The 18,931-nt window shown below is 37.2% G+C and overlaps 1 protein-coding gene across 1 annotated transcript; it reads right to left on the reverse strand.

Annotated features, from left to right (window-relative positions):
* Window positions 1-13,104: 13,104 nt before the first annotated feature.
* On the reverse strand, window positions 13,105-17,757 carry LOC122665918 (kiwellin-like). Its single transcript, XM_043862046.1, has 2 exons — window positions 17,154-17,757; window positions 13,105-13,145 (listed from the first exon to the last, which is right to left on the reverse strand). The coding sequence occupies exons 1-2, from the start codon at window positions 17,746-17,748 to the stop codon at window positions 13,105-13,107; spliced, it is 636 nt and encodes a 211-aa protein (XP_043717981.1). The 5' UTR covers window positions 17,749-17,757.
* Window positions 17,758-18,931: the final 1,174 nt, after the last annotated feature.

The following is an 18,931-nucleotide window of genomic DNA, read 5'->3' on the forward strand; positions in this document are numbered from 1 at the left end:
CCTGAGTTGCTTAAAGGGCAGACAACACTAAACATCCACAAGAAGGCCCTGCATCTCATGCATGCATATATGGCATGTATATAGACAGTTTTCCTGCTGGCATAGGTTTACTTATATATGCATTCATGGGCATGTCATGTATCATCCATCTATGGTTGTGCATTCATGGGGGTCATGTTATTGCAACTTAAGGGCATCAATTGAGACTTTGAGATCAAATAATGCCTACATGAGATGAGAGAAAGTTCATATCGTGGGAAGAAATGATTTTTTTATGCAGGGGAATGTTATGGAAATGCAATGCAAGAGGGGAAAAGTAATGGGGTTGGGTTGAAGTCAATCTCAGAATAGGGTTTTTTTTTTTTTTTTGTTTTTTAAATATATATATATATATATATATATATATATTTTAATCATATATATAATTTTTATTTTTTTTTTTTTTTTTTTTTTTTTTGGCTCACTCTACTTTAAAAACATATTCACCCAAATAAGATGACCACACCTTATGACGCAAGAAGAGAGTTTGAGAGCATGCCTAAATCTGTTTTTTGGGTAAATAGAGTATGCCTATATCTATAATAAGAAAGAAATGAAAACATTATGAGAAAATAATTTAATTAGTGACTCGACGACCACTTGGAAAGAACCCAACAAGATTAAATTATAACAAATTATTAGCTCCATATTCATAAAATAACCATGACTAAGAGAAAAGGACAAAATTCAACTATGCTCATTCAATATGTCTTTTTTAACTCAGATCCCATGGGTCACCACTCAAGCAATACTCAACTTATGTCTATCCATATCTAATTTTTTAAAGCTATTTAATGGCCAACTTGCTAAAATAAAACTGATATTTGTGTGTAAATGTATTTTTTACAGAAAAAAATTGTGGTTGGATGCCCCATAAAACAAAAGCTTCTTACTGTTCTCTTAGTATACTTTATATTTTAATATAGCTCTTAAATGTTTGATTACCTAAGAACAAATGGATAAGATTGTATTCCCATATGATTTCTAGAGACCATGACCCCATATCTGAATGGAAAAATGGAGAAACTACTGTGAAGTGTGAACTGATTACCTAGGTAGTAAACATAGCATTTAACAATTAGTGATTATTCGTTAATCAAGAAAGTCCACTATCTGCTGTTTAGTAAATCTTGTCATGGGTAGGAGAGATATGAGAGATATGTACTTTGATTTGGGTCTTCCACTAAAAATATTTGTTCTAGAATCCTCACATTATATGGCCATCCTTAAGGTTCAGATGTTAGGGGTACTCAAAGAGTCAAGATATATAATCATTAGTAAAAAACACACTGACATCTATATATTATGGAACAACTAGAATAAAAACTAGAATGACATCATGAAATCAAATTTTTTGTTATCAAAAGATTTTGCAATAATATCTTATCCATTTTCATTTAAAGGTGGGTCTTGAGTCTTGAAACAACGGTAAGTTTGCTCCATTGTGATCTAGTGGTTGTGGGTTTGAGTTGAGAAACTACCTTTCCATGAAGCGAGGGTAAGACTGTGTACATTATAACCCTCCCCAAACTTTGTAATGGCGGGAGCTTCGTGTATTGGGTATGCTCTATTGTATCCATTTCCATTTACTTATATTGCATTATACTAAGGCTATGTTTGGTTGGTTAGAAATGGATAAAAAAGAAAATTTATTTGAGAAGAGAGAGACATAAATCAATCATTGTGTCATGATGTTTGTCTTATACATGTATATTCTTTTTTTTTTTTTTTTCATTTCTTGACAACCAAACATAGCCTACCCTAGAGGAAGACGAAGAGAAATGACAAAGAATAGAGCAAGAAAATTCCAATAATATTCCTCCATCATGACCATGCCACACTAGTAAATACAAACACATTGAGGACATATTGGGCACATGAAACAGATGAGATTCCAGCTTTTTTTAGGAGGAGAGGGACATGGGTACTTGATTTAACGGATACCCATTTTTACTGTCACACTCATCTCTGCTCATCAACCCAAACATAGGAAAAAAAGTGAGAGCGATAGACAGAGAAACATAAGCGCAGAATAAAAAATACAAGTGGGTCCGGGTAACAAACGAGCGTGGGTGCTGGGCACCACGCCCACAACCCCACCCGATGCCGTCAACTCATCCAAAAGCAAATCCTCCAATCTTCCCCTTGTGGGTGTGAGCTTGTGAGATATTATTTCCCTTTTCCTTTTTGCCCTTTTCTTTCTGTCTTTCTTTCTTTTTCACCATTTTAAGAACCTTTTCAGCTTCCCATCATGGTTCTCGCAATTTCGTGTACCTTCACTTGTACCATGTGGGTTTTGTCTCCACTTCACTCCACTAAATTAAACCAAACTTTCTTGCTAATTTAGTATTTGTTTTTCTCCTCTTAAGGTCATTAGATCTTTTTAACTAATTGGTTTAAAGTGGATAAGTCCATCTAACACCATATTCATCTTTAACTTTTCCTTTTCTTCTTCTTGTTCTTTTTAGATTAAGCTTCATGGCTCTAATAATGCCCTTTCATCAATCTTTAATGATGTTAATCTTCTTCTTCTTCTTCATGTTTGGTTTTTTCTAATGGTGGGTGGATTATAAACAAACTTGCACGCATGTTTATATGGTGCTTAGTACTTGTAAGAAGGTCCAAATCCACTAACAATATTGATTATAAAGTTGTTTAGGTAATTTTAAAGAATGAGGCTTTATTAATTAATCATTTCCTTTTTGGAGTTAAACAAACATCATCTTCTTAATCCTTTTTCTCCCTTTAATTATTTTATAGCTTCTCATTGCTGTCACACTGCCTCAGCTTCTGTGCTATTGTGATGTAGTTATGTAAAAAATGGAAGAGCTAAGGGTCTGTTTGTTATTTTACCTCAAGCTGCCATGCGTCTACTTATTAAGGCCCCTTCTCGTGTTCCAATTGGAGCCACTCATCTATCATGACCAAACATTCCTTTATACGATTTGTCACCATCGATCAATAAATCAAATCTCAAAGATTTTTAACTCTTCTTCATGATGATTCAAAATTAATGGATTTGTGGAGATCAAGATGTCACCATGAGCTAAACTCTTTAATTTGGATAATATTAATTCACAGTTGGGTATCTAAGTAGAAAGGACCAATGGAATTCTTAACAACTCAGACATTAGATTAATTAACACACTCTTTGCAACCATTAACTCAAAGATTAGCATATGCATGCTTGTAAATTGGCATGCTCAGTGCCCTTAATTAGCTCATCATCATCATCTTTGAAAGCCATAGGGCCGGGGTTAGACAATATGTCACCCTATAGCTTTCTTGAGATAGTGCTACTTTATGTTAGAAGCTTTCACACGAAAGTAATAATCCCACATTGGATGTGAGTAGCCCGATGTGAAGAATTATAAAGGCTTGAATGTGTACCCACTCCTCAATAGCTAGCATTTAAGGATGAACTCTACCCGGCCGAGTCCCAATAGAACATAGTTGTCCAATTGATCAAGATATGGGTATCAACAACCTTTAATATTTGGTGATATAGCTTACACATTGTTCTTTTGCACTTTTATGTAAGGGTGCTAATTGGTCTGGTTCAAATCGCTTAATTAAACGGTCTCAATTTTAAAATCATACCCGAACCATTTAGTAAACGGTTTTATGGTTTCGATTTAAATGGTTTGGTTCGATTTCGGTAAATGGTTTCGGTTTGATTTTGACATCTTACTTGTATGGAATACTTATTTAGACCGAGTTTTCAGAAAATTCTATTACCGACGGTGATCAATGGTTTAGATGAGTGCTAATAAACACTGGAGGGTATTTTGAACTTTCAACAATTAAGCGTGGAGTAATGATGACCTTAGATTTGTAAAGAAAAACTTTTTTACTTTTTAAGAGGAAAGAAAAAAAAAAAATCCCCAGGTACCGATCCTCCTTAAGCAACCAGGAGCCAAGTTAAATTGCTAAGCAGTAACAGAGCCACTGGGTAGAGCCAAAAAGGCAATATAAGGTCTCGAATGGAAATGAGTGCTTTGTTGATTGCCTGAATAGGAGGACTATTTTGGCCTTCCCATTAGTTGAAGGTGACAGCTTTGTTTCTTTATATTCATCTTCTCGTCACCTGGGTGCTTTGGTCACTTTTTCTAATGATTTGCTCCAACTTCTCACTGGGAACATCTAACCAACACTGTATTGCTCAGTTTAAAATTAGGGTTCACTTCACCAAGCTGCCCTTATATGAAATGAATGATGAAAAAAGAAAAAGAGAAAAAAAAAAAAAATAAAAGAATAAAAGAAATACTTTATAGATGGACTTTAGACCAAATGAACCTAACTTGACTTCAACCACTTCTTCTTTCTTTTTCTGTTTTTTTTTTTTTTTGAGAGTAGAAACTTCAACCACTCTTCAAATTGACCCAATCTCCTATTGAGTCACCCATTAACCTCAGAAAAAAACTGTAGCTAATATTGTTACCCATATATGGATATATCTCAGTCTATCGAAAGATCGTTAACCCTTGGAAATTGTGGGTGTCACTGTCACCATGTGGGTATTATATTCAATCGGACAACTTGAGTGGCTCCAAACGATATATATATAGGGAGAAAGGATGCTATCTGATCGTGTGGCTCCTGCATCTAAACATAGAATCGTTCTGTTCCCATGTAAAGACAGAAATTCTACTTAGATCGATGCTTGCATACGCGCTCCCATCAGTCAGTGCGTGCATGGAGGCTCTAGAGGCCCAATTAGTGTTCTCTCGTTCATATATATATATATATATATGGGAAAAATATCTCTACTTGGTGATGTTTCCTACGTCCTCTCACAGGGCACTGTGAAATGATGCCTTTGCCCCCTAGGCAGATACCTGGGTGTGCTCACCCATTGACCCAGATGTTTATGTAGAGACCATGCGACCAAGTAGAGATCTCTTTCCCTATATGTATATATATTTGGAGGGGGGGGGGGGATAAGAGAACGCTACCTGATTGTGAGGCCTTGGCACCAGAACAGGGCCACTGGAAGTATGCATGCATGCAAGCATAATGGGCGACGGAATTTCTACCTTTCCATGGGCGTAGGTTGGTCATTTCGCATCCACCTATATTAGGGCGAAGGCCACGTGACTAGGTAGCGTTCTTTTTTTCATATATTTTTTTTTGGATGAATGAATATATAATAAAAGAAGAAGAAAGAAACAATAGAATTGTCAAATAGGTTAGCCAAGGGGAAGACCTCTAGAAAAAAAGAAAAAAAGAAAAACAAAAAAAAGAAGAAAAAACAAATTGAGAAATATTTTTATTTATTTTTATATTACTAAGCTGGTATTTTGGGTTTGGATTCCTAATAACATGTCACTTCATCAAAAGAAAAGAGGATCAAGGCCTATCTTATTAAGGTCTCACCCAAGAGATCAAATTGAGAAAAGTCCAACTTGAATAAATGTTTTCCATAATGTTTCTTTTTTCTGCCCTTTTTCTCGTACTGTTTCAATAGTTGAGAGAAAGTTAATATTTAATCATAACAGATTTTATTTCATTTTTTGTATTAGATTTGAGACACGAGCAACAAGTTAATGGAATGATGAAATTTGGCCCCAAAAACAAAAAATAGTGTCGCCTGTCTGGCCAAAAATGCAGTGCTGAACCTTCTAAATTTTATGTAGTATTATTAAATATATATGACATTAGTTAAAGTAAAAAAAAAAATCTAATATTCAGCAAAAGTCAATAATAAGATCTTTTTGCAGTTATCATATTTTTACCATTTCACAACATCCTCCCTTGATGAAATTGAGCCATACTAAATTGTACACTTTCTTACACAGATTTTCTGCTCTTTGCCTAACTGCTATGTCTACAGACTACAGTACCAAAAAATAAATAAAAAAAAAGAAAAGAAGAAGAGAAAAAAAAAAGGGGTAAACTTGGTTCAGGGAACTCTCCTTGTCATTCATGGGCTGGAACGAGCATTAGAGAGTGTATTTTAATGTGTAAAGTAGGCATAGTTGGAAAACTGAGTTTTGATTAGGCCGAGTCATCTGAGTTGAGTCAAAATTTTGGAATACCTGGTCAAGAGTTGTGTAGATCGACTAGGTCGGGGTAAAAAAATGATGAAACTCGGTCATAGATCGTCCGAGTCAAATAAGACTCACTATTTATACCCGAGTCATGATAGACTTGACGAGTTTAATCATTTTTAAAAAAACCATAAAGCTGATTCATTTAGAAACTAAATCGAGTAAAATAGTAAATCTTTATTCTAAACCAATAAGAAACTCTCAACTCTTCGTCTCCCTTCTCTTGTTCAATAGTATAAACTCAAAATGCATTAATAAGTAATTTTTTGATTTTTTTCTTGTAATTTTCCCACATTTTTTTGTATATATATTTTTAAAATTTTTACTAATTTATACATATTTGTTATAATCAATTAAAAAAAATCGTGACTCATCTTGACCAGATTTGACAAGGCCGAATCACCAGGTTTTTTTTAAGGATAAGTCGAGTCAGAAATCCTGGTTTTCTAATTATACTGTAAACAAGAATTAATAATCACAAAAATACTAACCAATGGATTGACCATAATACCTTTTTTTTTTTTTTTGGTAACAACCATAATACCTTCATGATGCTTATGCCTATGAGAGTGTATCTTGCAATAAACCACAACCAAACCCCTCCCTTCAAAGAAAAAAAAAAAAAAAAAAAGTTTACAAGCAAAGTTATTTGAATCAAGTGAACCACTTGCAGTTGAATCCTCTCTTAATTAATCAAATGTATATCACCAGCATTCCAGTTTGTGCAAGAAGCACGTTTATACTACACGTGGGTGGCTGCGCAAAAGAAATTCTAAAAAATAAATAAACAAATAATTTTTTTTTTGGAAAACTAAACAAATAAGTTAAGGACATGTATATATATATATATATATGACTGTTTCCCCCATAGAATTGCTCTCTTCAAAGGTGTGGTTGGCTGAACCCATTAAGAATCGACTGGTGGTCCCTTGTGGGGCCCACAGGTTATCAACTCTCATCCTAATTTAGGTTTGTGTTATATCCCAGCATCAGTCAGGATGCCTAACAGTATCGTGATGTGTTGAATTAAATATATTTAATAATATAGTAAATTACTCCCCCTCCCCCCCTCGAGACCAGCACCCCTCCCTGGGCCCCCGCCCACCCCCACGTAAGGTGTTGATGCACCCAAAAGCCCCCCCTTTTATAACCCGAGCGAGGACCACACCACCCCCCCATCTCCTCCCCCCCTCTTCCAAAACAAAAAAGAGAGGGAGGGGAGAAGAAGAGAGGGGACAAGGGGAGGTTTCCGGTTTTCAAAAGCAAAAAAGGTCAGATGCCCAAACAAGGGTCGCGGTTTCTTCTTTGTTTAGAAAGGCACAGTGGCGGTCACCGGGCTTTGGGGCGCACCCCCCCATGCCCTTTCGACCCCCCCACCTCCTATTTTTGGTCTTCCTTCAGGTCCCGGAAGGGTTTGGTTCCCTCTTGCTGTTTGCGGGCCTAGTGGGGACCAGACCTCCTTTGATAAAGTTTCATAAAATCAAGTCTTTTTTTTTGTTGTTTTTTTCGATATCCCTCCCATAATACTCGTTTTTTTTTGTTTTCATGAGTTTTTAGGTAAATCACTAAACGTGGAAAGAGAAATGATAGAGGCATATGCGTACACGTTGAATCGATCGTGGCAATGCGATGTGGTTGATTTAATATATTCCCTTTTTTTTTTTTTATAATGAAAATAGTAGGAAAAGATACTTATAAACCTGAGTAAAATACATAGTGTTTGGTTTGCACATAGGACGTAAGGTTTAGTGCTACTGCTAAATAGAAATTGCCTTTAAACGTAGTAGATTTAATATATTCTTTTTGGTTCAAAGTTAGCCCCAGTTTTGGATTATTCTTTTTGGTTCAAAGTTGGCCTCATTTTTGGCTTAATCATGTATTAATCATTTTTGGATTTAATTTATTAACCAAGTTTTTACGTAATGGATGTCTCTTTAAAGAGACATCCATTTGCACAGACGTATTCATAGCACTTAGATTAGAATCTTTTAATCCAATCCATTGAAACCAAGAGACACATCTACACCATGGGATACTTTTAAGAGACACTTACATATGAGTGTTTGGATTGAAATCTTTTAACCCTATCCATCCAAATGAATAGATGTACTCATTCCATGAGATGCCTTGAAGGGATGCATCCACCTCTATAAATAGATGAAGTGGGTGCTTTCAATTGTATGCACAAATATGCGCTACTCTATCTCGGAAGAATATCACTTCAATTTCCCTCCCTGTCAATTTCCTCAATTCCCTCTAATAGAGGGAGGTGGACCCCACCCCGACAGTTAGTTTAGGCAGAGGGTAGGGTGGTCATTTCTGCCACCTTATTAGATGGAATTGAGGAAATTGAGTGGCAGACACATTGAGGGGATACAGATCCACACTCTCTCTCTCTCTCTCTCTCATACTCATATACCATTATACTTCTTGTTTATTGAAGAATCACTATAGAGTTTTTCCGCTTGCATTACATCCAAGTGTAGCTTGAGTACAACTTTGGAGTTCTCGAAGGAATTTGTAGTAGTGGAGTGCATCTCTACCACCGGAAGCCAACAAGGCTGTTGTATCTTGGAGGCCTACTCGCATACACCCGGTTGCACCTGTAGGAGACGTTTAAGGTTTTAAGGAGAGTACCCATTGGTACACCTCAGCCTACTCTATCATCTAGCTCAATTCATCAACACTTGAAGTTCTCACTCTCTTAAAAAGATTAGTACATCTCTCTTGGTTGCCTTTGTAACATCATTTGGTGCTACATGATGCTTATGTGAGCTTTTGTAACTCTTCTTTGTGTGACTTTTTATTTATTTATTTATTATTATTGGCTTTTATCCTCAGAGTTCTTGTTCATTCAGAAGTTTACATTAATTGAATGTTAAATGAAGTACAACAATGTAACTCTTAACTTTGTATTGAGTCAGCTGATATTTTGATAAACATCTGCCGTGGGATTACTACATCTTGGTAATTTGTTTCTTAATTTACTCAGCTAATTAGATAACTAGATAAACAAGTATTAGTAAGTCATGGTCATTTGTTTCTTCATCTTTTTGCGGACTTACATTTACATATACTTACAATGTTGGAAGTTTGTCCAACAAACATGAGTATTTTTAAATTAAATTATTTAGCATGATTTATTATTGTGCCCGGATAGTTCGTAGGTTTTTTAACTTAAAACTATTCATGATTAGGGATGGGATTGGACACCTCATTTATATGGTTGTCACATTGTGTGTACCTAAGAATGATGATTCAAGAGCACAAGTGTGAATGTACATATTGTGTTTATATTGAATCGGAACATTTGAGAACTTCTCATGTGAGTTACTGACGATTTAATTGAAATAAAATTCTCATATGTAGTGTAGGTTCGATCCTTGATCTGAGTGGTCCTAATAGGTGCAAATATGCATTGTGTGTTTTGATGCACCAACTGTTGATATCTTTCTGACTATATGTCGGTGCACTAGATTCATAATATTAGTTTGACCATATTCGAAAGAGATGCTCAACATGAAATCCATTGCCATAATCAGGAAAGAATATTTGTAATAGATTGGACATAAATCCAGATTCAGTGGTATTTTGTCAAAGTGTTTTGAAAATTATTTATTTTTACAAACATTTTTAAAAATATTTTCTCGGTCCAATCAGAATTACAGAATCTCTGTGATGGCAATTTTGATACATTAGGATTTTGACAGTAATTTTACACATGCACTATAGTGTACCACGTGATATTGTACAATGGGGGACTGATGCGCAATCAACTGCGTAATATGGGTATTATTGGTTACACCTACTTGGCAGTGCATATGGTGATAAATATTGTGTTGGGAATATGGTGTTAGAGTAACACGTGGCATGTTAGGCAGAATCCCAGTGGGATCCTACCCCGTCCTATTAGTTCAACCTATTCATTTAATACCTCTATGATTGGCCATAAATTTTTTGATCATGATCAGTGGATGAGGATCTTCATGTGAGATGAGATTTCATTCCAATGGAGGGAGATGTTGAGAAAAAGAATTTTTTCATCTGCACTATATTGGGTTTAGAATCTAATTTCTATAAAATCATACCTCTATTTTATTGTAAAAGATATGATTTTGTGCAAAATATTGTAGTTTTGTTCCAATTCAAAAACCATATCACACAACCTTTCAAAAGTATTTAAGGAAAGAAATTATTATTAGAAAGATAATTAAGAATTGTCATTACTAATATAGAAATCCAAACCGGTTTGTTATTTATTATTGGGGGATTTTTCCTTAAATCTTTGAAAAATCATAGCTTTCAATCCGTAATTCTGATTTTCGAGAACTAAGCGTCATTGTGATACTCCGAGTACTATCCAATGGGTTTGGGAACGGATTTAGACAAAAAAATTGGTCGAAAAATTCTTTGAGGCCCATAAGGTAAAAATTCACATAAAATTATGTCCAAATCAAGTCGTTTTCATACCATCTTCAAATACAAGATATTTTATGACAAAATACGATCAATTCATGAATTTTGGACTTTATTTAAGGCAATTTTATTAATTTTTCCTCATTAATTTCTCTTATAGGATTTTAGCAATTGTAAATTTATACAAGGGGGCCGGGTCCTCCCCTCTGTCTGAGATTGTCTATTTCTAGAAATGCAATACAAATAATTGGAAACAACAATCATTTCAAATTTCAAGATGTTCTTTTTCAAAATAGTGATGGTATCTTAATCGTTGGCTCTCTTACCACCCATAGAGTACTCCACCCCACCAGATGGTTGGATTCTTCCCCCACTAAATCATGTTCAAATGTGCTTATTGTTCATGTTGAACTAAAAGAATGCTATATTTTTGAATAAAATAAAATAAAATATAGGAAAAAGACTGGACGCACTGTTGGTATACTGCAAGCTAGCGTCCACTGCGTCTATCTCTCTCCCCCCCTTTGAAGTGGCCATCATGCCATTCTTATATGCATGATGCCCCGTCCACTAGGGTATCACTTACCGCACATGAAAGGTGTGTCTATTCCTTTTCCATAAATATATAAGCAATAATAATAATAAAAATTATGTTGAAATAATCGGGGACGTAAGAAACCATAATATCGTAATTAAGGATTTAACATTGCTTCGTTGATCTCTTACAAAGGTACTAATATTTTAAAATGGGTGAGTCAAATTTTTTTTTAATGAAGAGCTAGTATTTTAAGCCATCTCAATTTTAATAATACTATATTTACATTGTAGTAGAAAATGTTTTATACTCTACGAAATAGAATATAAAATGTTATATGCTATGCAAACTTATTTTTGCAACATGGAAGGATGATGCGACAATTTTGACAATTGAATATATAGTAGTAAAAATTTTGGATACAATATATATAAATTTATTTACTCACATTCAATCAAATATACCATCCCATGTATGCCATGCTTCCTTGTATAACGAAATTTGTACAAAGTAGATATTTCTCTGCTAGTTGTATGAACATAGTATTACATAACAAAGAAAACATCACATAATAAAATAAGTGCAACTGAAATGAGGATGTTAAAGTGGATGAGCAACATAAATAGAGGGGATGAGGTAAGAAACGAGCAAAGTAGGAAAAAAAATTCACTTCCTCTTTGGATTCATATATACCCTCTTAGATTTTAGTATTTTCTAACATATCCTTAAGGTTCCATTTTCTTGACTGTCAGCAGGTAGCAAGAACATTCCTGCTACAACTGTAGTAGCAAAATTTTGTCCAACAAAACAGAGATAATTAAGCGGTGCTCTCATAAGCAAATCTCCCCCTCAGATAACCATATTCTTTGTTGGAACCGGTCGGAGTCGGAGGAGCAGATCTTCTTTGACTGTCTTTTCTCCTGTTCGATCGATCTGGATAGATATCATCAGGAAAATGCTGGCCGACTCTAAAGGAACATTCTTGCTTTTGATAAGGAATGGAGATTGATTAGATCCTCTTTTGGTGGGAAGACCCTGTTGTGACCTTGTGGGTATAATATATGTTTGCTTTTTGTAACACTATCTATCTACCATGTACTCTCAAGTCTAAGAACTAACAAGCAAATATGGGATGCCATTGCGTGGTAAAATTGGTTCTTCATTGGCTGATGTACCTAGAACGAGTAAGAATAAGCTCATTGTTTGAGCTTGGAATCTGCCAACCTCTTTCTTTTAATTAATTTCCTCTGTTTAGGGGATTGATGTGTGGTGTTAACCAGTGGTTCCCACCCCACCCTACCTTCCTTTTCCTTCTCTTATCCTCTATTCTTTCCCTCCCCCCATTGGGGATTCCTTGTATTTGGTGTTGTTATTGGTGAAGCCTGTTTTCCTCAGTTCTAATCTAGAAAGCACTGTTGCTATTTTGGCGGACTATTTCGTCTTCAAAACACGTAAGAAAAGCCAAAAAATACATACTTCAGCGCCAGAGGGGCTGACCCCTGAAGACCTCGTCGAGATCTTTGATTTGATATATAACTATATGTTGGTTTGGAACTCGAATCAGACTGGATGAGCTTCTAGGGAAGGGACAATTTTGTACTTTCGTGGGTTAGGATTTTCTCTAAATTGTATCTAGATATATATATAGTGGTTATCTGTTTGAGAGATGTGAGGTTGTGAGAGAGGTTTTGTATTTTTCTTCACATAAATAATGGATCTCGACTATCGCTCTATCGTGGATGTAACCTACCTTCTTGGGAGTGAATCAAATAAAATCGTTGTCTTGTGTGTAATTTTTCTTAGTTTTTCTCTTGCAACGACTCACCATTCTGCTGTGTTGTTTTTTCTAATCAGTGGTTCGTTAGATATATTTATCTATTCTACAACCCCCCCCCCCAAAAAAAATACAAACTACAAACCCGATTGTTAATAATAGATAAAGGAAGTCCTTATTTCATTTTAAGTATCTCTAACAATTACATATATAGATTCTGCAACTTGGCCGGCCTCCCAATTCCAATGGACAACTTAAATAACAAATGATAATATGAAATGTTAAGCTTCTCATACTATATAGGCCATGGCCCATGTAACATGTACCGTACCTACATCTTTGTTAAGGTCCAAATCGTTCCACACAGCATCAGAAGCATCAATTATATTGTTATCACATGGAGGTCGGTCACCATGCTCTTTATCACAACCATGCATTGAGTCACACTCGTCCACAACCTTAGCTGTTGTGGTGTAACCATTATCGGCAGTTATCTGGATCATCTTGCCACAATGACCGGCATACCATCCGGTGGAGAGAGCAACAATAGGTTCAGAGTTGGAATAGTGGTGCCCATCACATTGTGATCGATATCTGCTACCATTACCACCCTGCTTGCTAAAATCTTTGTTTGTAAGTTGGGCATGTGTGGAAGAAGTGACCGGTGGAGAGCAAGTATATGTGTAATAGGTCTTGTCCCTACATTGGACGGTGCCGGCCGCAATGCCACATCCGGTGTTAATGACCATTGGAATTGTGGGGTTGGGGGATTTGAAGCAGAAGGGGATACCAAAACGAGGGTTTTCATTGCACTGCCCATTGATGCAGACAAGGTTACCTAGGCAATCATCGTGAGTGCTACATGGCTCTCCACAGTAGGTTTGAGCATTAGTAAGGTAAGGAAGAAGCAGAAGGATAATAGACAAGGGACCTAACACTCTCAGGGCCATTGTAATGCTTTCTTGTTGCGCCTTTCTACAAAATTAGGTTGAGTGAATTAAAATGGTGGGAGGGCCTGAATTTATACAAGTTTCTTGCAGTTATTAAAAAATTAAGGAGGTTACTGAGAGGGGTTGAATTTTATCCTTGCATTAAATACTGGGTAAATTACATGTCACCCCTGATTTTCAAACGAAACGCAAATCAACCTCTGATTTTGAAAATGCTTAAATCACCCTTTGGTTTAGACCCCAATATGACAAAGTAGTCCCTACTGTTAGTTTTATACTGTTAAGTGATGATGTCAGCCAATTAAATATTTTTAAATCCCTAAACTAGCCTTGATCATGTAAAGTTACTTGTTTACTCTAGATCTAAAAACCCTAAAAGGATATGTGAGGTCTTATATTTTGTTAATTAAAACATGGCACACATGGCCTCTACAGTGCCGTCGAATGTGCACTGCCGCCCCACCAGTACTGCAGAGGATTTTAATACCCACTACAAAGGTCCCATCAACGCCAGCGGAAGAAATTCCAACCGATTGGAACTGTGAGGAAACCTTAACTGCTTTCTTCTCATTTGCTTCTGAAATTATCAAACTTTAAATAAATGAATATACCAACTTCGGGAGAGAGTATAAGATGAACGCCATTCCAATAGTAAAGATCGAGATTTTGGACTTCCCAAAGTTCAAAACAACAACAGATCAAATAAGACAAAAACAAAAGAAGGGTTTTACCTTTGATGAGATCGGGATACAACTCGGGAGCGTTTTCAATCAGCCAGGGCTTGCATTTCTCAAAATCCGGTCCAAATTCACAGTATTCTGCGGGGAGATTGCAAACCGGACAGTACAAAACACGAACCGGTTGCGGCTTCTCCGCCATTGAAGCTCCCCACTGAGTCTCTGTTGCTTTGCCAATGCTTTAACACTGCATTTGTTTTCGAATCCCTGCGATCTTACAGTCAAGCAATTAGGTTTAGGGTTTTGATTTAATCAAAGTGCTTATTAATTCAATTCGTTATATTAGTCAATAGCACCGAACGGTCACGGAGCTCCGGTGAAGTTCCATCAACGGTCCAACCTCCGTGCGGTGACTGATTTGCCTCGGATAGGGGTTTCAGCCATGGTTTCGATCATGGTTGTGGCTGTGACAACAAGAAGAAGGAAAAGAAGAGCAGCAGAAACAGAGAGGGTACCAGGTATGTATAGTGCATTTTCTACAAACGTTGGGTATCTCAATTGTCATTTCTTTTTTGGTTGAGGTTAAAATTATCATTTCACTTTGTAGTTTGATTTAAGTTAACATCGTTAGTTTGGAGGGGAAGGATTGAGTATTTTAAAAAACCAAGGGTTGAATTGAGTTTCATTTGAAAATCAGAGGGTATTATGTAATTAACCCTTAAATACTATATTAAATGATTTTTAGGAATAAGACAACCTTTGTTACAAAAAAGATTTTCTTTCTTTTATTTTTGGTAAAGGGGCTTTACTTGGGGTTATTTCGGTTTTTGATGGACCTTTATCGCCCCCGGTTCTATTGGGGATGTTGTGCGCATTGTGTGGCGTAGCATCGCCCATGTGTGTATAGTGGGGCCTACTGTACAACCCCACTATGCACACATGGGCGATGCTGCACCGCACGATGCGCACAACACCCCTAGTAGTACTGGGAGCGATAATTTTTCGTTTTTGATGAGAGTAATGAGGCTTTATTGAAGTTGTGGACTTGTGGGCTCTTCAATGATGGTTGACATGGCATGTGCACGATTGGATTCAACATTTGGGTTGGCAGGGCATGTGCACAATGGGATTCAACATTTCATTTCATTGATCCCCGTTTGGTTGAATTTCTAGATATCAGAATTGATTTAACAATAAAAAAGGCACACGTACAAGGCTCCTGCCATTTTAGGATCTTTATGAATTTTTTTTTTAATCTAAAAAATCTTTCTTAACATTGCATGTGCACCACGCTCAGCTTTTTTAGCTTGATCCAGACACTCCAAAGGGGAACTTGTCCATGTGGCGAACTATGGTGCTGCGCCACAAGATGTGCGGCCTGCACCCCTACGCCATAGAGGAGCCTGATCCGAGGGAGGAAGGGAATTAATGCACGAGAGATTCCAATCATTGACTTTCTTTTATAAGGGGATGTTTTGATTATTTCAAGTGGTAATTAATCTCATCTCACTATATTTAAGGCGGATCATAATACATTTTTTTTTTCCTTGAAAAGTGTAAACTAGCTCATCAGCCAAATATTATTCATCCACAACACAGAAAGATATCTCTCTAGCGTGCATTCGACGGTTGGAAGCACTCAAGATGTGTACCCGGGTACTCCCAGCCGTTGGATGCGCATTGGAGGGACTAGCACGTTGGAGAGGATCTGAGTCTCCCACAATAGGGTATAAAAGTTTGAGAAATAGTTTTTTGTACGGGAGTGTGGCTTACACCAGCACTCCCATGAGTCTATCTCTCTCCTCCTTAGAACAAGGTGGCAGAGGTATCTTTTCACATGGAAAGGAAAGAGATAGACTCATGAGAGTGCTGGCATAGGCCACACTCCCGGACATAGATCTTTTTCCCTAAAAGCTTTTACAAAAGGAAAGAGAAAGGAAGACTCCAAAAACCAAACCTAGGACAACTTAAAGCCCACATGGCAATCCCATGAACAATACACCTAGGAAAACTTAAAGCCCACTTGACATTTTCAGGTGGACTCGTGCATGCACATGAAAACCTTCATCTTAAAATTATATTATTATTTGCTGGGCATTGATATAGGCAAGAGCGTGCTGCTGCACATGTAGAGCGTCAGACACTGTGATCAAAGCATGGTTGGATAAATCCAAGCTAGGTTATATAGGCAAGATCCACCTATAGTGCTGAAACTGTTGGTCGGTCCATTTCGTTTAGTCTGGTCAGTTTCCGTTTCTACCGGTTTGGTATAAGCCCAAACCAAAGTTAGTCCGTTAAGAGTTTGGTTCAGTTTGGTCTTGCCTGAACCAGTCGTTAATTTCGATCGATCTAACTGGTTCAGGCTGAAATTTGCACCCATATATTAACCCATGCTAATTCTTTAGCGATCGACAAACTAATGCTCACTATAACTTGCGTGTGGGTTATATAATTCAAAAAGACTAATTGTATCACAATCAAACAAAAAAATATCGTACCAATATCTCGATTCTTGATTGATCTGATACCAATCCACGGGCTACGATCCCCAAAGGTAAAAACGTAAAAGAAGTCAAATTTTATTAAAAAGAAAGGGCAAATACGTCAGATTTGGTCCGGTTCATGGGGATACCGAGTCCGATCCAAAGATTACAAGCAAATTAAACGATGGTCATACTTGATTGGCCATGGCCCATGTAATATCTACTACACCTATGTCTTTGTTAAGCCCCAAAGCTTTCCACACAGCATCAGAAGCATCAACTATATTGTTATGACATGGAGGTTGGCCAGCATGCTCGTCGTCACAGCCGTTCATTGAGTCACACTCGTCCACAACCTTAGCAGTTGTGGTCTTTCCATTCTTGGCAGTTATACTTATCATCTTCCCACAACGACTACCACCGGCATACCATCCTGTGGAAAGAGCGACGACACGTTCGGAGTTGTCATGGAAGTTCCCATCACATTCTGAAGGACTTCCACCATCACCACCCTCACTAAAATCGTTGTTTGTAAGTTTGGCAGCTGTAGAAGAAGTGACCCGAGGAGAGCAAGTATATGTGGTATAGGTGTTGTCCCCACACTGGAGGTTGCCGGCAGGACTGCATCCTCCGCCACCGCCACTGCCGGAGCATTCGTGTGAGCCAACATCAGGGTCGTCATTGCAGTTTCCATTGATGCAGATGAGATTACCACTGCAATCGTCGAGAGTGTTACATGATTCTCCACAGGAGGAGACAGCATTAGCAACGTAAGGAAGAAGCAGAAGGATAATAGACAGGGGACCTAACACTTTCAGGGCCATTGTAATTCTTTCTTGTTGATCGAAGTACCCTTTCTCTAAAAATAGGTTGATTGAAAATGGTGGAACGAGGGTCTGAATTTATACAAGTTTCTTGCAATTATTAAAATTGGGAATAACTCATCACCTTGGGTGGTGAACTAACATGTTGTGTTTTTCAAAAGAAACAAAAAAAAAAAGAAAAAGGTAAACCTATTTGTATCCAGCCCGGTTACATTGTAGTCGGATTTATTTATTACAAGTATTGTAATTAGACCAAATGTTTTTTATAATTTACCACTACCCCTCCCTCCTTTTTAGATGGATAAGAAGAGGGGAATGGTGAGAACCAGATTCCTCTATGATTTCCATCATTTCATCGTAGGATCCACAAGAGCACAATCCAGAACATAAAAAATTCCACAAAACTAGCTTTAATAGCAAAGAGGTTTAATGGTTTCCAAACAGTGAGCAACAACTTTGTTTGAAGCTCCGTAAAAACCAAATTCTCAGCAGCATGGAGTAAATGAAATTGAAGACACTTTAGCCCAATTAACCGATTTAAAAACAAACGCGGATTTGATTGTGTGAAGCGTGGCCAATTTGAAACTTACAATTTAACTACCTTGTTTGTGCCAACACTCCAAGCATTTCGGTGGGTATGGCTTGTCTTAATCATTCACGCTAATTTCTCCTCATAAATAATCTCTCTTGTTTTTTTTTGTTTTTTTTTTTTTTGGAATTCCTAAACTGATCAAATCTCATATTCTTCTCACTGTCTGCATTCCATTTTAAATAGTAATCCAACCCACCGACCAAAATCCATGCTAATCTCTCCTCTCCGACCTTCAAAATCCATGGCCGATGCTTTGTAACCTGAAGAGGATGGCAGGACGGAAAAATAGCCCAACAACTAAACAAGTGTTGAAACCTAGAATTGGAATAGATGTCGAAGATCAATTCATGCTCTGTGTTTCCACGAACCATCTAGTAGTTGGAGAGGAGGGCTTGGGTTTTGAAGGTTGTTCTCTCGCTAGGTGTTGCTGTAGCCAGAGAAGATAGAATTGGAGAAGAAAGGAGAAGAGCTCAAGGATTTGGGAAGAGGAAGAACCAGAAGGTACCCCATGCCTGCACCACTGTATCTCTGTCCTCTAAGGCGCTCTCTCCTCTCCAGCTCGCCTTAGAGGATTGAGCTCCTCTCCAAGGA

The sequence above is a fragment of the Telopea speciosissima genome, chromosome 6, assembly GCF_018873765.1.
Source record: "Telopea speciosissima isolate NSW1024214 ecotype Mountain lineage chromosome 6, Tspe_v1, whole genome shotgun sequence".
Taxonomy (NCBI): Eukaryota; Viridiplantae; Streptophyta; class Magnoliopsida; order Proteales; family Proteaceae; genus Telopea; species Telopea speciosissima.